The sequence below is a fragment of the Ctenopharyngodon idella genome, chromosome 1 (assembly GCF_019924925.1).
Source record: "Ctenopharyngodon idella isolate HZGC_01 chromosome 1, HZGC01, whole genome shotgun sequence".
Classification (NCBI taxonomy): domain Eukaryota; kingdom Metazoa; phylum Chordata; class Actinopteri; order Cypriniformes; family Xenocyprididae; genus Ctenopharyngodon; species Ctenopharyngodon idella.
Window position 1 is genome coordinate 12,485,684 of NC_067220.1, and position 20,932 is coordinate 12,506,615.

At 36.4% G+C, this 20,932-nt stretch overlaps 1 protein-coding gene across 1 annotated transcript in view; it reads right to left on the reverse strand.

The window, feature by feature from the left end:
• Positions 1–8,522: 8,522 nt before the first annotated feature.
• Positions 8,523–20,932, reverse strand: part of mad1l1 (mitotic arrest deficient 1 like 1) — a 75,349-nt gene continuing 62,939 nt past the window's right edge. Inside the window, exon 18 of the mRNA XM_051890344.1 lies at positions 8,523–9,090. Within this exon, the coding sequence (XP_051746304.1) occupies positions 8,929–9,090 (162 nt within the window). The 3' untranslated portion in view covers positions 8,523–8,928. The remainder of the gene's footprint in view (positions 9,091–20,932) is intronic.

Genomic DNA, 20,932 nt, shown 5'->3' on the forward strand with positions numbered 1-20,932 from the left:
AAATTATAGCGGTGTTATCATACTGTTCTCATTTTGGCACTATGCTAGACCACAAAGTAAAATGTATAGTAATACAAAAAAAATAGAATTGAAAAGATTGTTTGAACATATTGCTACAGTGAATACTAGGGCTGGGAAATACTACCCCACCTAAAGCAAGTGTGACATTACAGTAAATGGGCCATGCACCCCATATAATTGATGTGTGACCGATTCTGTACATAAATAGATGGTCTGATTACCTCATTATTATCTCTCTTTGGTGAGCTAGGAAGGAATGCGGGGACGGTCATGGCTCTAATGCTCCTCAAGGTCAGTATAACGCGGATGAAATATTGCAGGCCACATTTGAAGGCACACAGAGGAGAATAATCCACTGTAGCGATTTCTATTCAGTCAGAAACCTCAAACGGGCGCATTACTCAACAATGCAATCCTCAGCAATAGGATCATACGAGGATCATGGATATTTACATAAAGTGAATGGTGGAAGGTTTAAATAGACATTTCATGCTTCCAATATCTTACAATAGCTAAATACAATAGGTAAACAGCACCTTAGTGAAGACTCACCAGCTCTTGCTCAAGCTGTAACATAAGCTCACGACACAAAAAGAGATGCTGTACTCACCGGATTGACTACAGCCTATGTCAGTGTCACTGGTGTCACTTGTGCACAAATGCTGCAAGCCTGGAAACTTAGGGTTAGGGGTTTGTTAAAATCAATCAATTAAATCAAACAAAGTATCAGCATTGGTATCAAATTATGTAAGAGATAATATATAGTCAACTGGTAACTACAGAAAAACAAACTAAAAACAAACAAAGCGATCATGCTTATTACACAGCTAATCAGCATTTAAATAAACATGAAATATTTTGAAATTAAATACTTGACTTGACTTGGGGCAGTCGTGGCCTAATGTTTAGAGAGTCAGACTGGTAACCCAAACGTTGCGAGTTTGATTCTCAATACTGGGAGGAAATGACTGAGATGCCCTTGAGCAAGGCACCTAACCCCCAATCGCTCCCCGGGCACCACAGCAAAATGGCTGCCCACTGGTCCGGGTGTGTGTTCACTACTCACTATTCCTAATGTGTGTGCACTAACTTGGATGGGTTAAATGCAGAGGACAAATTCTGAGTATGGGTTACCATTCTTGGCCTTCACATGTCCCTTTATAAAACTATAAAATATTTTATAATTCTGTCCATAAATCTTACACTAAAAAAAAGAGAGTCCATTACAATGTACAAAGCAATCACCCAATGACAAACACATCAACAATATTAAATTTAAAATCCAATTAAGTCATTTTTCATTATACTTGATAAATCAGACATAATATGGTGACAATTGGGTTTGTACAAAACGAGAGATTGAGTGTGATGAGACATAAAAGTAGCACCAGTTTGTTACAGATCAGGGTTTTTCAATTTTTTAAATGCCAAGGACCCCCAAATATGATCATCCTTGTGTGAAGGATCCCATCCTAAGATTTAAAAGGGATCTATCTTTTTATAAAGACCTAAATTATACACCGAATAATGTATTTTATAAATCTAAAATTAGTTTTTCTACTCACTTTAGTAGCTACTGTTAAATGTATTTTTCATTTTAATCTCATTTTTAATTATATATATAAATTGTTTAGTTTAATCTAATATATTTAATCGATTTTATTTATTTATTTTAATCTTATTATTTATTTAATGTACGTATACACAATATCGATATACAAAAAAACATATGTTTTTCCTTTGCGTTTTTCGCATACAGACGACAATGTTGTCAAAAAGATCCCTACTCACACGGACCGGCAAAAACAACTAAAAGCACTGTAATATGCTTCCAGGCCAATAGTTGGCAATGTCACTTTGTAATGAAACACTATGCGCCTATAGACTGAACTAGTAACATGTATGAGCATGACGTCAACGTTTCACAGATTCGTGTTTTTGTAGTTTACACAGAGACAATAACGCTATCATTTTCTGAGGGTACGTTTAAAAGACATCGATGTACTAAAAACGGAAAGATTTTTTCTTTGTACAGATGACAACGTTGTCAAAAAGATCCCCGTTCACATGGATCCGTGAAAACAACTAAAAACGCTGTGTTATGGAGCCAGGCCAGTAGTTGGCGATGTCACTTTGTAAAGAAACACTACGCGCCTGAGCAAATACTCATTCTTTTACAGAGCACTCGTGCCAAACATGCACGCCTATAGACGAAACACGCATTTGCATGCAGTCACCGTTTTCACATATTTGCATTTTTGTAGTTTACACGGAGATGATAACGGTATTGTTTTTAAAAACTTGCACTTTGAAACCAGTTTTCAAAAGTTTGAGTTTTCAGTCCCCCAAAATGCTGTTGTCTTGTAAATGAATGATGCATAAACAGTTTTCCGCTTTTGGTTGAAAACTGTCATGTAAACACCCCCTTATTACATTTCGTTTTTCTCTAGACCTTTTGTCGGACCCTCTGTCACCCTCCTTGTGGCACTGTGTAATAAATATAGGCTACATTTTATGTATGTAGCCTTGGGTTGACCAAGATAAGGCTTTAGAAATACACTAAAGCTCTATTGTACTAGAATAGAGAGCTACTCTAGCGAATACACAATACAAGAGTGTCTTAAAGTATCCCAGTTGTTGCCATGGTAGCTCACAGCATATGCAAATTTTCATATAATTATCCCAAAATGGAATATTCATAAAACTTTTATTTTAAAACCCCCAATGTCAATTACCACAAGACATTTTGAAAATTGTGATACATCAAAGTGGCTACTGGTCTCTCAACGCATTTCAAAACCGGTAAGTGACCCAGAATCACTATGGCAACAGCAGCCCTGATCCGTCCCCAAAAGAGGACATACAGTACAGTACAGCGTGGTAAAGGACAGTCACCAATCATTCTTAACGCCCTCTTTTGCTAACACACACAAACACTATCCTTACAGTCTAAACTAATGTCCCCTAAAAACACTCTCTCATTAAACAATGTCTCTCAGAAACACACATATAGTACACTAATAAAACATTCACACAAATAAAGAAATATATACATACCAATATCAGTCAGGGGCCTACATACATAAATCACGGTGAGAGAACTACTATAATAAAATATACATTTTTGAAATGTTGCCTGCATGCATTTTAGTGTTATGTGTGATATTGCAAAATAATTTGTTTTTCTTTGCAAATTCATACTTTTTTGTGTCCTCTCCAGGAAAAATATAACAAAATGCAATATTTTTTCCAGGTCACATTAAGCTGCTAAAACAAGACCTTTTGTTTTTTTCAATCTGAGGCATATTTAAAATGCATATTTTATTACAAGAGCCCTGCGTATGCCTAGTGCGATTGACTGCTGTCTGAAGACATGGTATTACTGTACGTCAGAAGTGAAAGTGAATGTCACTGACTTGGTATTTATGTAAATGAAGAAATGGTTGAGCTCCAAATATATTATTCATCTTTAATGTACTATAACAGAAAAAGGCTAGCCTTGATGATCAGTGTCTGCAGCTGAAGCATCATCCATTTACACTGTTTATATCAGGTCTTAATACAGACCCTTGAGCACCATCTGAGCTCACTTCTTGGCCAATCAATCTGATGAACTTATTAAGAGCCAACACGCAGTATGAGACTGACACTGTCAGGATTGAGTTCATTTATAGCCGAGACAGAGAGCTGAAGATGGCAACACAACAGAACGTAATGTTCTGAAATGCACACTGACTGGACTAAAGCCGATTTTGTGGCAACTAATAAAAGGTTTATAAAAATTTTAAGCTTAACACCTGTATATTGATCCTCCACTATAGCTCAAACTACAGCTATTGTGGTGAAATGTTCACAAAATTTGCATAAACCCGGTTTAATTTTGAGGTCTTATTTTAAACAAGTTTCTTATGTGTGAACTGTTATATAAAAGCAAGTATTGTGAATACATTCAGGTTTGAAGGGGTTTGCAGGTGTTTCACTGCGTTTCATGCCTATTAACGTCACTATATTCACAACACAGAACGGCCTCTCGTACCTAATTGCTAAAATTAAGTATTTCACCCAAATCTTCGTAAGAATACCCTTACTAATCGCTGCAAAAGTCAATTATTTCATTATTTTAATCTGCCTACAACTGATTCCTTTAAGCTCGCCAAGCTATTCCCAGCATAAAATTCTCACACAAAGACAGTCTGTCCGTTAATAAATGACAGTAGACCTGAGGGAAAAGAGAAATGAACAGTGTGAGCAGAACAAAAGGTGTTAAAGAATGAGCTGGAATAATGGAGAGATTTGCAGTGTAATGGCCCATTTTCACAGTGGTATTCATTCACTTTCTGGAATCATCTTTGAAAGTAACATTTGGTAATGTCGTACACTATCATTCAAAAGTGTGGACAAACTCATCCGTACTATATTGTTATCATATAAAATCCCATACTTCTGTTTATGTACTGACAAAAAAGGGGGGTCTGCACCATTTGTCTAGATTTCATGAAAAAAAAAAAAAAAAAAAAAGTTATACGTGTGTGTGTATATACATATATATTGTATGTGGGTCAAAGACGAAAAAGGGGTTTCAAGCATCAAAGAAATAATGTGTAATACAGCTTTAAATTTAGTTTTTTTCCCCATGAACATCAGAAAGCGTCCTGTTTAATTTTATATTTTTCTGAGCAAAAATAAAATAAACCATTATAAATTTTTACAGAAAACATCCACTAAAATGTCATTTAGTGTAACAATATTTATGGATCAGAAAATCTTATTCATATTTAAAACAGGAATCATTTGATGACAAATAATGATGTTTCATTTTTACATAAATATATCCGTTCTGCTGAATGACCAAGGTTTGTTACTCTGAATGACATTTTGCCAAAAAGGGAGAAAATATTTCCATTGTTCCCACAACTGCAATGTTTTTAGTATTAGTCTATATCATTAAATTAGTTTTAATAATATTCCTGAGTAAATTAAGATCAAAATAATAATCATTTTATTCTGTTCTGATGCTCCTGCCATGCTTGCTTAGCCCATCACTCAGCCCTAAAAATGACTCCTTGAAGCTATATTTATGAATACTTTTTGTTTGCCAACATAAAAACCAACATTATCAGATGAGTATTTTGGGTGCAGAATCCCCTCAATGGTCTCTTTTGAACTTGAGACATACCGTAGCGAGGTTGGAGCTCTCTGTTCAGAAGTACTGGCAAGCTATTATTCCGACAGTCACAATCCTGAATACCTTTCTCTTTCCCTAGCTAAAGGACCGTTCACACTAAGTATGATAACTATAATGATAATGATATAGTTAAATAAAAATTAATTCTAAATATAAAAGAATTGTAGAGGCCACACTACAACTATAACGATAACAGCACAGAGAAACGGTATCGTGGAATCACTTTCAGAGCGATTTTTTCCCAGCTGATGAACAATAAAACATTGACAGCCAATCAGAACCCATTCCGCTTTAAAGAGATCCAGGATTTAAAGTGGCAGACGACAAAACTGCAGTACACACACACACACACACACACACACACACACACACACACACACACACACGCACACACACACACACACACAATGAGATCAAGAGAAACATTCTTTCAAGTGTGCAAAATTTTAGCCGTCTTAAACGACATACAATAACATAACAGATATGGTACAGATTCTGTTAGAAAACTAATGTCATTTGATTGGATATAAATCTTTGAATCGAACGGAGAGTAATTCGGTAGTCAGACAATAAAGCCCTGCAGCAGAGAAAGTGAAGGAAATGGTAAACAGATCAAAAGGAATGACAGGAAGGCAGAAAAATGAAGGATGAAGAAAATTCCTTCTGGGGCTCTGTAATCTTTTTAGGGTGCCTCTAACACTGCTCCAAACCTCTTCTGGAACACTGGAACCACCGTGATTGGCTAGCCAAGCTTATGAGAGCTAATGTGATTGTGGCCTAGCGATATCTAACGTTACTTTATGTGTATGTTGGGAGAGATAGAGCTAGAAAAAAAAAAAAAAAAAAAAGTGTGCAGGATTTATGGCTGCTAATATAATCACAAGTACTGTTATCTAGTTGTAGGACATTTTCTGTAAGCCTAAGAGGAATCAAATGCAGCAAAAGCCTCTATCCACTATTATCTAGAAAGATAAGTGAGATTCAAAAGCAAACAGGCAGGCTTTCTAGTCACAGCATTTATCTTTATTATACCAAAAGCCTATTCTTACTCAGAGTTGTACTAGTTAAAATTACTCAAAAACACACCCAGTCTCTTCAAATCATTGACTTATCACACAGTTTGAGTGACAGGGGTTGTGTCTTTCGAGAGAACCCGTCTCTGTCTGCTTTAATGCTCGTCTCTGTGGCAATGCAAGAGGGAGCGACCCAGCATGATACTCTCTAGTTTCAAATGCCATGGCAAACTAAGAACAGATAAGACAAACAATAGAGAGATATCTCCAGTCTCATCGGTGTAACCACCAAACCTCTATCATGAAACACATGGACACTTTGACAGATGGACAATTTTCCTGGAATGGGAGACCACATGTTGGGGAACGGTTTGTGACCTCCTTTTTTGGTCTCAAATGCTAATTAGCATGGCATAAATGTTAACATGCATAGCACTACAACAGTACTGGGACACTTTATGCTGCACATATTTTGGATTTCATCTTCATGTTTTTTGTATACAAATCTTGTCACCTTTTGTAGTCCATATAAAAAAAATAAAAAAATAAAAATACAGTGAGCCCAAAAATATGGAAGCTTGTTTCTGCCATGGAAATAAAAATAAAAAAGGTAGTTGTGACTTTTTATCTCACAATTCTGACTTTATCGCAATTGTGAGTTTATATTAAGTTTATATTATATTATATTAAGTCAGAATTGCGTGATAAAAACTCACAATTGCGAGAAAAAAAAGTCTATTTATATCAATGAGTTTGTATCTCACAATTCTGACTTTATAATTTGTAATTGCGAGTTTAAATCTCGCATTTCTGAGAAAAAAAAGCCAGAATTGAGAAAAGTCGCATTTAACTTTTTTTTTTTTTTTTTATTTAGTGGTGGAAACAAGCTTCCATACAAAAAGAATCTTAAACTACGAATTTAATTTACAAATGTCATTGCATTAGATAACAATAACAGAAACACTAAGAGTTATTTTCTCACATATATCTAATATTGTTAACTTTGTTATACATACTAACAGAAAGTTAATAATAAAAAAAAAATCTCTTCTTGGAGTGAATTCAAATACTAAAATACTGGAAGAAAAGAAATCTATAAAACATTATAAAATTCAAGTAAATAAATCTAAAAGACAATTAAATCAATATTATATATAAATGATTTTACACCACCGAATAGAAGCGTTTGGCTTTTTAATAAGACAATGGCAGCTTATCTCTCCTCTGAGTCTGAAGTCCATATGTTTCTTGCAGCGTTGTAGTTTGGTCTAAAGCTTCTCAAATATTCATTATTTATCTATTTACAGCTCCTCATTAGCATATATAGCCTTTTCCACCCCAAAGCTATGAATTATATAACAACCGTTCATGAAAAACAAAAACGTTCATAAATAACCAATGAGAGGCCACCTTATTTGACTCAAGATGATAAATGATAAAATGAATAAAATATAAAAACGTGTGATGAAAGAGGAAATGGGTATCATAGAATGAAAGGGGTTTGATTTAAGGGCCAAAGATGCTTGACCCACTGAATTGTTAAACAAATGATATTAAATAAAGAACTGAAGAAGCAGGAGAAAGTATGAAAACAAAGAGGCCAAAAGTGACAGGAAGAGAGCAGTGCCAGCTTGAGAGTCTGTGCATAGTAGCTGTTTTTCTGAATTGATTTTGCCAGCCAAAGACTGAGTTTGCATATAATAGAAACAGCTAACAGCAGGGACATTGCATCCGCAATGAATTCTCTGGCATGAGAAGAAAGCAGAGATACTGGCTCTGCGCACTACCTGAAACCACGGATGCAGGATGAGTGTAACATTCTTTGCTAATTGCTTTGGCACAATGGCACTTTGCATTGATAGTATGACAGATTTGAGACAAAATTCATCTGAAAGCAGTATGAGCCATTTCAGATTAAATCTTAACGTGTGTAAGGTAGGAAACTGGCATTTTATGTGGCATTCAAATGAAGACGAAGGAAAGAAAAAAAATTAATAACCACTGCCAGCTAAAATGGCCAGGGAATTTAAATACTCCCACATCCACTAGGATTTGGTGCCAAATTGTACAAAGCAAACATTTAAAAGACATAAAACTTGATGCATCCAGGCAACTATTGTGGTTTCAATGGGGATATTAGTTTATCCTCAATTCAATGGGGAATTGGTAACAAAAATCACAAGGTTATTTGAGTTGTTTGAAGTGAAACACAATAAAAGCAGCTTCTAACCGGGCGTATGAATCATTCACTTCAACACAGAGGATGTTTTGAAATCTGTTAGTTCCCAAAACAAATAATAGACTGAAAAGTTTAATATGTCTTTATTTTTTCCTCGATATGAGCAAATAAACTGCCATGAAAGATGATGTTCATAAAAAGAGGACTGCGCATCTCTAGGTTTCCCTTGTATGTGTTAACCAATTTCTTAAACAACACAGTGTGGGTTTCATAGCAAGACAAATACACAATAGACTATACTACAGAAATGTTGCCACACAGACTGTCAAGCTAAATCTGTATAAAGAAGAAAAAATGGCAAATCAAAAATAATCAGATTGTCACGCCCAGAAGTTCTGTAGATATTTGTGTCTTGCTGTGTCTGTGTGTGTGTGTGTGTGTGTGTGTGTGTGTGTGTGTGTGTGTGTGTGTGTGTGTGTGTGTGTGTGCGCGCTCCCTGAACACCGTGTGGTCGAGCAATGATGGGTAAATCAGGTGACAGTCTGGCGGCTGAACAGCTCGATGGTGACCGCACTGAGGAACACTGGGATGCTCTTCTGATGGAAGAGATGCAAATCTACCAGTCCAGTTAGAGTGCGGGAAAAATCTGTCTCCAACAGCTGCATGCTGCCACTGCCCACTGGACCAGTAGACTAGAGAGAGAGACAGGGGAGAGAGGTGTCTTATTAAACATTTGTAACATGACTCCAAACAAACAACTTAAACTACAAAGGTAAAGTAACAAATAAAGTTAAACTAACAAAGTTAACATTTTTTTTTAATTCACAAAAAAAAAAAACAAAGCAAAAACAAAAACAAAACAAAAAAAAAAACAGCCAAACTAACAGTTACTTCCTAACTAGCTAACAGCCACTAACTAGCTAACTGAGTTAGTTTAAACGAAAGGTCAAAGCCTGTAACTGACTAATATTCACCAAGTCATATATTGTTTGGGTTTATGTCAAGCTGTGACGATGATGTAATGATAAGCTTTAAGTAAGTGATACTACTAACATTCACCAAGTAAAAAAACTCACTAAAACAAACTTACTAAACAAACCAACTAACTAACATTCACCAAGTCAATCACTGTTCGGGTTTATGTTAAGCTGTGAGTAATAAGCTCTGAGTAAGTGAAAGACAAACCAATGAACCACTACTCCATAACTAGTTAAAAATAACAGGAACTAAAGGGTTAGTTCACCCAAAAATGAAATTTCTGTCATTATTTACTCACCCTCATGTTCCTCCAAACCCGTAAGACCCTCGTTCGACTACAGTGGTTCAACCTTAATGTTATGAAGCGACGAGAATACTTTTTGTGTGCAAAAACAAAAAAATAACGACTTGACTTAAATACAATGCAGCGCTTCTGGGTTTTACATCAGAACGGCGACTCATTGGCCAGCTCCTGTGTCAGCATCACAAGCACGCGTCGTGGTGTTCACATGAACAGCGTCGGCCAATTCTGAGTCTGCGTTCTGACGTAGAACCCGGAAGCGCTGCACTGTGTTCACTACGTCAATTGCGTAGGAGACTGACATGAATGAGAAGAAATTGTTAAATAAAATTGTTATTTTTGTTGCACAAAAAGTGTTCTCGTCGCTTCATAACATTAAGGTTGATCTACTGCAGTCACATGGACTATTTTAACAATGTCTTTACTACCTTTCTGGGCCTTGAAAATGGTAGATGTTTTGCAGTCTGTCAGAGGCCAGATAGCTTACGGATTTCATCAAAAATATCTAAATTTGACGTCCGAAGATGAACGAAGGTCTTACGGGTTTGAAGCGACATGAGGGTGAAAAATTAATGACAGAATTTTCATTTTTGGGTGAACTAACCCTTTAAGAAACAAAAATCATTAAAACTAACCAACTAACCAACCAACCAACCAACTACCTAACTAACATTCAACAAGTCAAATATTATTTAGGTTTATGTCAAGCTGTGAGTAATGATAATCACTAGGTAAGTGACAGTCTCAAACTAACTGCTGCTCCGTAACTAGTTAAAAACCATTAGTCACTAACTAACATGCACTAAATCAAACACAGTTTGAGTCTACTTATGTCAGGCAGTGAGTAATGTTAGACTTTACATGAACAATAAAATGTTCTGATGTACACACATCCCTTAAAAACTTAAGATGCACAAAGGAAAAAAAAAAAGCAGTGAGTCTGTGATTAATTGCTTGCCCAGAGTAGAACCACGAGAAAGCAAACACAAAATGAGGGCATCAGTGCACAATGGCGCTTTTCCATGTCAAATCTTTTTAAGCCTGACCTCCATAAGAAGAAGTTAGTATCAAATATATTTTACATTTAGAGGGCTTGAGAAAATAGGCCTCTCATAAATATCTATTCTTTTTTTGCTGTTTTCTGTGATTTATGAAGCACCATAATGGCACTGCTGGTCTCATAACACAGAAAGGCCCCCCTCGACACCAGACCTTCTAATACCTGTCCCAGCAAACCGGCACAAGTGGAAATGCCTCTCTTTTGTCTCCAACTTGGTTTTGTTTTCTATTTTCCCAGATCACATTTTAATAAAAGGTCATCCAGTATATTTTCTCTTTGTTTTTGAGAGAGAGTTATTCAGATTGTGACCTTATCAATGTGTTTTTGTATTGCCACCGCCACAAAAGGGTGTTATGAACAATATTTGACCTTTTGGCTAACAACAACTTTTTGTTGATGTTAAAACCTTCCTCAAGTCCACATAAGAGGAGAGAGAGGACAGAAAGATAGAAACGCTATTATTAAAATCAGAAAGAGAAAAACTATTGACTCAGGGTATAGTGGGGCCAACAGAAAATGGTAGAAGTTTCCAAATTAGTATAGTTTCTCTTCTCTTCTTTCTGTTTCATCTCTCCATTCTCCATGGACATCCAGTTATTTTGCCGCTCTTAACACTCTAAAGCCAGGAGCCATCAAACTTCATGTAACAGCATCTCCCGCTGAGCTTTCTTTCCAGTTCCCTCTCTTCTAAGAGTTTGTTTAAATGCAGCTTTTAGACTGAAGTGGTGTGAAGTGAATAATTACAACATTTTGCATTTGACCCAAACAGCTGTTTTCTCTCTGAAGATGTAAAAAGGATTTAAAAAGCCATTCATATTGACAGTTTATGCAGTACTGTACAGAGACATGGGGAGAGAAAGACAGACAGAGAGGGGAAAAAGGAAAATTATGCTTGCCTAGAGATTGCTCAAGATGCATTTCAGTACACGGAGTGACACCTGTAATGACTCAGCCTTCAGGAGCTTCCAGGAACTTACACTGTAACAGCCTATATATCTCCTAACAAATCCAGAGAGAGTCATGCACGCCACAAACCACCTCCAGCACAAATACCAAATAAATACACAGCCAAGAAAGTAAAAACGGCTGGTCTCAAGAGGAGATTTTACAATATACATCCTGTCTGAAGGCATCAATCCACACACACTGAAGCAGTTTCCTGCAATGCTCTTACTACAGCAGCATGAAAGATAAAATATATCTTATATACACATTATCATTCAAAATGCTGGGGTCAGTAAGACTTTTTTTTTTAATTAACCATTATATTCAGCAAGGATGCATTAAATTATACAAAATTTGAGTAAAGACATTTATAATGTTAGAAAATATTTCTATTTTTTTTTTTAACTTTCTATTCATCAAAGAATCTTGAGTATCCTTGAATATTTTATTGCATTTTTGATCAAATAAATGCAGCCTGGGTGAGCATAAGATACTTCTTTCAACACAGTAGTGAATTTGTAGCAAGTCTGAATGAGATAAAATACTGGGTACCACAAGCAAAATTTGTCTCTTTGCAACATAAAATATACAAAAAGTTTTTTTTACCAGCATAATCTGATATGTTACCATAATTACATGTATGTTACCATGTAAAATATCACTGTGGGAACTTAAAAAAAAAAAAAAAAAAAAGTTCTGTTGAAAACTGCACTGAAGTAATTTAAAGTTTGCAGGGAGCCAAGAAAGCACGTACACACAAACAAATTTGTGATCCAGTTGCATCCGAGTCGTCTGTTGGTGCGAGTGCACCCTGCCGAGCTTAAAGAGAGGAAACGAGAAGCTGTCATTGCTTTGAGTGTGAGGCGGAGGTGTGTGAAGAGCAGTAATTGGCTGTTAAATTAGCTTTATCTACTGATTAGGCAGATGTATAATTAGCCAACTGCTCCTTGCTAACGGCTTTACCACATCCATGACATGAGATACAACACATGTATTGCAGATAAAAAGGTACATTCGCTAAAAAATTGCACACTAAATTGTACACATTACACTAGAAAACAAACATTTTATGTAAAAAGTGGGCCAAAAAAGTATTATGAAATTAAAGCATGTTTTTCATGTTTTAAAGCATGTTTTTCAAACACTTCATGTTATACAGGTTGAAATTCTCTTCACATCCTGATAGCAATCAATAACAGAAGAGGTCCTAATATTTATTATAAAAAATAATAAAAAAAAAAAAAAAAAAAAAAAAAGATATATCTTCTGTTGTAGTCTCAGGTAGTGTTGTCACAATACTGGAATTTCCAACTTCTATATGATACTATGAAAAATATCGATATTCGATATTTTCAATTCCAAGAGGCTTAAAGTTTTTCAGGTGGGTCTGACAGTAGTATTCAGGTAAGAAATACTACAGAAAAAGTAATCAAATGTGAAGATCCAGTGTTATTTTATTATAAAAATTAAATGCAGATTATTGCTTACAATTAAAGTTACAAAAGTTACTCAGTCAAGAGCAGCAAATTATAATGTCTTTGTTTTTTGCGCTTTGATTAACGTGACAGTTAACGACAGCTTATGGACGGATCCAATATACCGTTACACAACATGTGTTTTCCCTCAACTATTTCCGCTCTACAACTGACTGTATTTATCTAAATAGTGGGCAAGACATGCATTTTGACATAATTTTGTATGTATTTGACTGTTTAAGCACAATAATCCTGGAAAAGAAGTCAATTTGGTAGTCTCAAGCTGTTTGAAAGGCAGCTTTATGAGAGCGCCACTTATATAGATTAGTGGTGCATGCGCTTTTTGTGTTAGCGCGAAACCTGCGGGAATTACTAAAATTATGCACAATACAAGCACTATTCAACTGGAGCAAATGAGACGAGTGAGTGAGAAGAGTCACTTCACCATCGGAGACAAGAGAGTAAGAACGCGCAGCTGGTATCGGTGTATCGATACTGCAGAAAAAGAGTATTGGAACCATTTCAGATATTTCAGTGTCAATACATATTGACATTTTTGACAACACTAATCTCAGGACCAAAAAACGTTCATCCAGTCATTGCATTCAGTTCTACTCGGATTTATGCGTTTCTATGTCAACACTATCAATGCCGAAATTAATCTGCAGCAGTCAGGTGGTATAACTAGAGCTCTAAGTTTTTTTTTATGTTCATTATTATTGTAATGTTATGTGCTTTGAGACATGAGGCAATTTAATGCTGTCTCTTGTGACGCTTTGCAGACTCTGATCTGGCTGTGCGCGTTCATGTGTTTTGAAAAATGCGTGGCATTGGAAAGCGCTCTGAAGGGAGGGTGGGATCTTATGCTTTCAAAGCTAGCTTGCTACTGCTCAACCAAACCTGAATAAAGCACAAGAACAAACCTGTTCCGAAAGCTCAAACATGCTGCGTAACCAATAAGGTTCATTCTCGTGTGTTACACAGCACGTTTGAGCTTCCGGAAGAGGTTTGTTCTTGTGCGTTATTCAGGTTCACTTCTGCTTATTTTCGTTGATCAATGTTTAAATGCAAGTAAAAGCCTAAATTAAATCTATTCATCATAAGCAATCGATTCTCTTCAGAAAATGTGGACTAAACCACTCGATTCATAAGGATTCATTTTACGATCTCTTTATTAACTTTTTGAAGCGCCAAAGTGTCAGTTGCAAAGGCAGTCTATGGAAGGAAATCTGACCGCATTCGGTCATCAAAAAGATCTTCATATGTGTTCTGAAGATGAACGAAAGTCTTACGGGTGTAAAACGACATGAGGGTGAGTAATTAATCACAGAATTTTCATTTTGGGGTGAACTAACCCTTTAAGACACAATGTATGAACGTCACTGCGTTAAATAAGTTCAAAATTAGGACCGGTCTTTTGGAAACATTAGTTGGTCGAAAATAACTAATATCAAGAAGACTCAATGACTAGCATTTTGATATAAGCTAATTGATAGTTTTGATATAATACTTGTATAACGATCTGAATATTTAAGCACTTGCAAACTGGACTTTTTTCCTGGAAAAAATATTCAACCTAGCTGCTGTTTTGAGCATTTGTAGAAAAACAACAGATGTGTTTAGAGGGAACAAGCTCCATCTATGATGTCACTGACAACAGATGCAATAGATTTAGTGACTTACTAAAAAAAAAAAGCGACTAAATGTATCTCCATTTCTCAGATGCGGCTTCGATACTGAAGTTCTCAGGTGTTCATGAAGACATTCGTTTGATTTGGAACTAAGGTTACAAAAATGTAATTTAGTTATTAGTACGTAATTTATAAATTATTACTCAAACTAAACTTGACTGAAACACACATCTTTAAATGGGAAATGTAGATTTAATAACTACAAACACATTTGGTCCCAATCCAGCTATATTATATATACATACATACATACATACATACATACATACATACATACACACACACATGTATATATAAAATGTGAATGCAAATATTTTTCCTTGCACTGATGCCATGAATTTGAAATACGTAAAGAAAAAAAAAAAAAATGGATAAAATGTCCATCAGCATTCTTCATAGTGGAACATTTCTGTTGTATCTAAAGCGAGTGCTATATGATCACCTAACTGAGCGAGCATCAGCCAAGGGACTGCTGGGAGGACCGCCTCTCCAACTGGAGGAGAGGAGATGTAATTGAATAATCAGAAATATGCAAATGAAAAACAAAAAGACTTCAATTTAAATGCAGATTTTGACATTTTGCCTAGGAAGAAAAAAAACAACAACGGGATGAGTGGCAGAGTAAATATCAAGACCATTATCAAGGCTTTACTTTGACTATCCAGAATGAAGGACATTAGCGTATGCATTAAGCTGCATATGAGAGAGGGTCTGCAAATGTGTAGGTCTGTATTTAGTCTGTCCATACACAATAATGCTTTAGCAAGGATAATTATTAGTTCCTGTACCAAAGTAAAAAAACAACTCACTCTGTGAATCTCCTTTGACGTTCAACAGAAACTTACTGTCTCTACACATTGGTCTGTTTATGTTCTTGCTATATGCTTAATAGAGCATACAGAATTGAGAGTTACAGTACAGTAAACGCCACACTTCAACCCACCATCTGTGAGAAGCAACACAAGAACAACTTCAAAACATGGAAAATAACATCTGTAGATTAGACTGCAAGACGGAGAGTGAGAAAAATTTAGAAAAACTGGTTTCCTCACCAGTTTTTCTAAACTTCCTTAAAATTTATTTAAACTTTCTAATGTAACACACAAGTGGGATTTCGACATGTTTATAGATTCCAGCCCAATTTACAGCATGATGTCATGCGTAGGCTCTCTCTTTGTTAGTCGAAATTGGTATTAGTCAGTTAAAAAATTTGTATTAGTCAGTCGCAGAGAAAAAAAAAAAAAAAAAAAAACACTCCACAGGAAGTGGCGAAATCATGCAGTCTGTGACGGACAGATCCTTAACGGGGAGAAAATCTGTGTGTTCTAATGTAACACACAAAATAGCCAGCTAAAATGTCTGAACATTTAGTGGTCTTTGATAAAGTTGGACATGTATCTCATCCTTCACTATTTGTCCTACAGACATGAATAATCAAAAATTTGTGCAATATTGATTCTTGAAACATTTGGGGAAAAATTCCATTGGTTTAAACTGAAGGAGAGATACAAGCCATATATATGAACCAGAATATTACAGAGACACTTTTGGCTTGAGCCAATAAGAAACCGCCAAGCAACATGCTAAAAAACACCCAGAACAACTTAGCAACTGCATAGCAACACCCTGAAAACCATCCACAACCCCCCTCCCACTACTCATTTTCTTGATGTTTCTCATCTTCTATGAAACTGGCTAACTTTATTGGTGTTTGAAGACTTTGATTCGGATCTTTCAATCATTGAAGTTGTGAAACATTCTCCTGCCTAAGCGTTTCTGTATCCTCAGCCTAAACAAATTAAAATGTTTCAGTACAAAAAGCTTGCTGTCCTTACAAAACCTCTTTCCCATGATACTCCACCACACACAAACAACTTCTGCTGTCATGACAGGCTAACACGATGGCTGACATATGCTTTATGAACGGAGAGAGAACTGGAAGGAATAAAAGCGAGCGCTGGTCTGGAAAAGAATGTCACACGGAATAGCACTCAAACTCTGTCAGGAAACTTTCTCCACTCGACAGCTTTGATGGACAGAGATGATGTCTGCTAGTTTAGGCATTCGATCTTCAATAGACACCGCAGTCTCTAGGGATCAAATCAAACGTCTATCCACTCAGTGCATTTCATGTTCTCTCTAGAACAGAAGTGAGAGCCCACGCATGAAGACATATGCATGTTGGGCTGGAATCTATAAACATGTTCCGCACACACACAGCCACGCAGATGCACGTGAACACCAAATGCCGTTCTCTTCTGCATCTATTTGTGCCTGAACGGACACATACATAAAAAACGTATCGAAATGCACGTAAAACATTGAGTATCCTCGTAAACAGTTGCTTATGGCTTAGGTGAACTAAACAAGTGAGGAAGAAAACCGGACGTATTACAGTATTTTGGATCTGTGCATTCGGCCTTAAAGTGACAGCAGCCTATATTCCTGCTGCTTTCTGTGCCATTAATGTTAAACAACAAAAGACAAAGATAATCACTTTTGCAGTTTTAACACAGATTCATTATATTTAATTTATACAAGGAAGAATATGCAGTTTTTTTTTTACATTTGATTATTCAATTTCAGATAGATAGATAGATAGATAGACAGACATTCGCTATAGAAATTTCGGTAACACTTTAGTATAGGGAACACATATAAACTATTAACTATGACTTTTCACTCAATAAACTCCTAATTTACTGCTTATTGATAGTTAGTAAGGTATTTGTTAAGTTTAGGTATTGGGTAGGATTAAGAATGTAGAATAAGGTCATGCAGAATAAGGCATTAATATGTGCTTAATAAGTACTAATAAATAGCCAATATTCTATTAATATGCATGCTAATAAGCAACTAGTTAAAAGACCCTATAATAAAGTGTTACCGAAATTTTCATGAAAAAAAAAAAACAAAACAAACAAAAAAAATTATATACATATATACACACACACACTTATATATACACACACATATATATATATATATATATATATATATATATATATATATATATATATATACACACACACATAAACAGTATCTCAGAGAGGTGAGTACACCCCTCACATTTTTGTAAATATTTTATATCTTTTCATGTGACAACACTGAAGAAATGACACTTTGTAGTGAGTGTACAGCTTGTATAACAGTGTAAATTTGCTGTCCCCTCAAAATAACTCAACACACAGCCATTAATGTCTAAACCGCTGGCCACAAAAGTGAGTACACCCCTAAGTGAAAATGTCCAAATTGGGCCCAATTAGCCATTTTCTCTCCCCGGTGTCATGTGACTTGTTAGCGTTACAAGGTCTCAGGTGTGAATGGGGAGCAGGTGTGTTAAATTTGGTGTTATCGCTCTCACTCTCTCATACTGGTCACTGGAAGTTCAACATGGCACCTCATGGCAAAGAACTCTCTGAGGATCTGAAAAAAAGAATTGTTGCTCCACATAAAGATGGCGTAGGCTATAAGAAGATTGCCAAGACCCTGAAACTGAGCTGCAGCACGGTGGCCAAGACCATACAGCAGTTTAACAGGACAGGTTCCACTCAGAACAGGCCTCGCCATGGTCGACCAAAGAGGTTGAGTGCACGTGCTCAGCGTCATATCCAGAGGTTGTGTTTGGGAAATAGATGTATGAGTGCTGCCAGCATTACTGCAGAGGTTGAAGGGGTGGGTGGGTGGGTGGGGATCAGCCTGTCAGTGCTCAGATCATACGCCGCACACTGCATCAAATTGGTCTGCATGGCTGTCGTCCCAGAAGGAAGCCTCTTCTAAAGATGGTGCACAAGAAAGCCTGCAAACAGTTTGCTGAAGACAAGCAGACTAAGGACATGGATTACTGGAACCATGTCCTGTGGTCTGATGAGACCAAGATAAACTTATTTGGTTCAGATGGTGTCAAGCGTGTGCGGTGGCAACCAGGTGAGGAGTACAAAGACAAGTGTGTCTTGCCTACAGTCAAGCATAGTGGTGGGAGTGTCATGGTCTGGGGCTGCATGAGTGCTGCAGTGAACTTGCATGCCGATTTTCTTCAACCCTTCTTATCAGAAGACACTCCTGTCGAGGTGTTAACTTCCGTGGACGACCTGGACGTCTCTGTGAGATGTTTGCAGTTCCATCTTTTTTTACATTTTTGTACCACTTTTGCTACAGTATTCTGACTGATAAGTAAAGCTTTGCTGATCTTCTTGTAGCCTTCACCTTTCTGGTGTAAAGAAATTATTTTCTTTCTCAGGTCTTGTGACATTTCTCTTCCATGTGGTGCCATTGCTGACAACATGAAATGGGAAGGGGTTTTAACACCCTTTTATAGTCAGCTGTCTGCTGGACACTTGTGTAATGAATAATTAGACTCAACTGTGGTTGAATTCTTGTTAAATTAGACATTTGTAGTCTAAAATTTAGCTTTGCTCCAGAGACTTTCAGTGGGGTGTACTCATTTTTGCATCACCCTAATTTGAGTAAAACTGAAAATTTTGTTCTCTAAGTTATATTATTAACCTTACTTTCATGTTGTAAGTTAAACAGATGTTATATAAAACTTAGTCTTGTCAACATTTTGGAAATTGTTTTTGTTAATTGAGATATTGTTTAAAATGTTACTTTTCAAAGGGGGTGTACTCATTACTCATTTACGCTGAGCACTGTATATAATATAAATTATATATACACACACACACACACACACACACACACATATATAAAAATTACTTTACATTTTGAATGTCAATGAGTTTTCCAGGACTGGAAATTACAAATCGTCTGATTCTAAAAAAGGTTCTAGAGAGCATTTGATTGGTGAAGAATTTAATGTAAGGGTTAAATGTATATTGCTTCTAGTTTTGTCAACTTTTAGGCATACACTAGCATACAGATGACCTTAAAGGCAAATATACATGGTGAGAAAGTCACAAAACTTCAATTATTTTTTTCATGGGGCTTTTAAGTCTTCATATTTCAAATGTATGACATCAAGAGCTAAGGGGAGCAATAAATATAATCACTGCTGTGTTAGAAGTAGTTCAAGGCACCATAGTGGATCCATGAAAAAAATAATTTCAGAGTTCAAGCTGTGAATGCAAATGTTATTGGTCAAGATAGGATAGGAAGGAGTTCAGTCTGAAAAAGAGAAACTCGTCCAAAAAACAGCAGTAGAGAACCTGATTAAACAGTCCACAACAGTGTTAGACTGAGGCCGGGTAGGCAGGAGGAGACGGAGATTCACTCTTTCAAATCAACTGCACAGACAGGGTCCAAAATTAACTTTGCCATACCTGCTAATGGTAGGTGATATGAGACAATTTACCAGGCGTTATTATTTCCTATCTTGCATGAAAATGTATTTTGCATCTTTTTTTTTTTTTATTAAACTTTTATTGTACTTTTTTGGTGGCTTAAAGCAAAGAATATTCCACATTTGTGTCACTACATGGAAAGGCAGAGGCAGTTGAGAAAAAAAGACAGTTACTGAGTTGCATATTTGATTGCCGTTAACATGTCAGCAAAGGTGAAAAACAACAAAGATATGAACAAAGTTAAGCAACGTTTCCACCTAGGGACTTTTGGGTGGTACTCAGTGTTTCGACCACAGGAACCAGGGTCTAAAGTTCCGGGTAAAAATTTCCCCGTCAGAAAGTACCTGCTCATGAGGTTGTACTTTTTCAAAGATCAGAAACTTTCGGGGGTGGGACTTCAGCGCTGAACATGCTGATTGGTTGAGTTCATGCAGCATTTTGACTGGTTGACTCCACGCAGCATTTTATTTCATTTCAACCACAATTTTTAAAAGTCCGCTGCAGTGCGTGCAGTAAGAGTTGTTTGCTTTCCGAATCAACGTCCTTTGGTCGTAATCAAAAATACGACCAAAGGACAGATGACGAGGTTCAGGCTTTATTAGGCTTACATGCGGAGGACGAAATCCAGCGGGAACTGGAAAGTCATGCGCAGTTCTATGTCATCTTCACAGTACTTTAGACGGAAATGCAGACAGCAACAGGTCTGGGGGAAAAAAGTTCCTGGGACAAACTTTTCCGGGTAATTTCGGTGGAAACAAGGCTTTACAGAACATCAGCAAAAAAA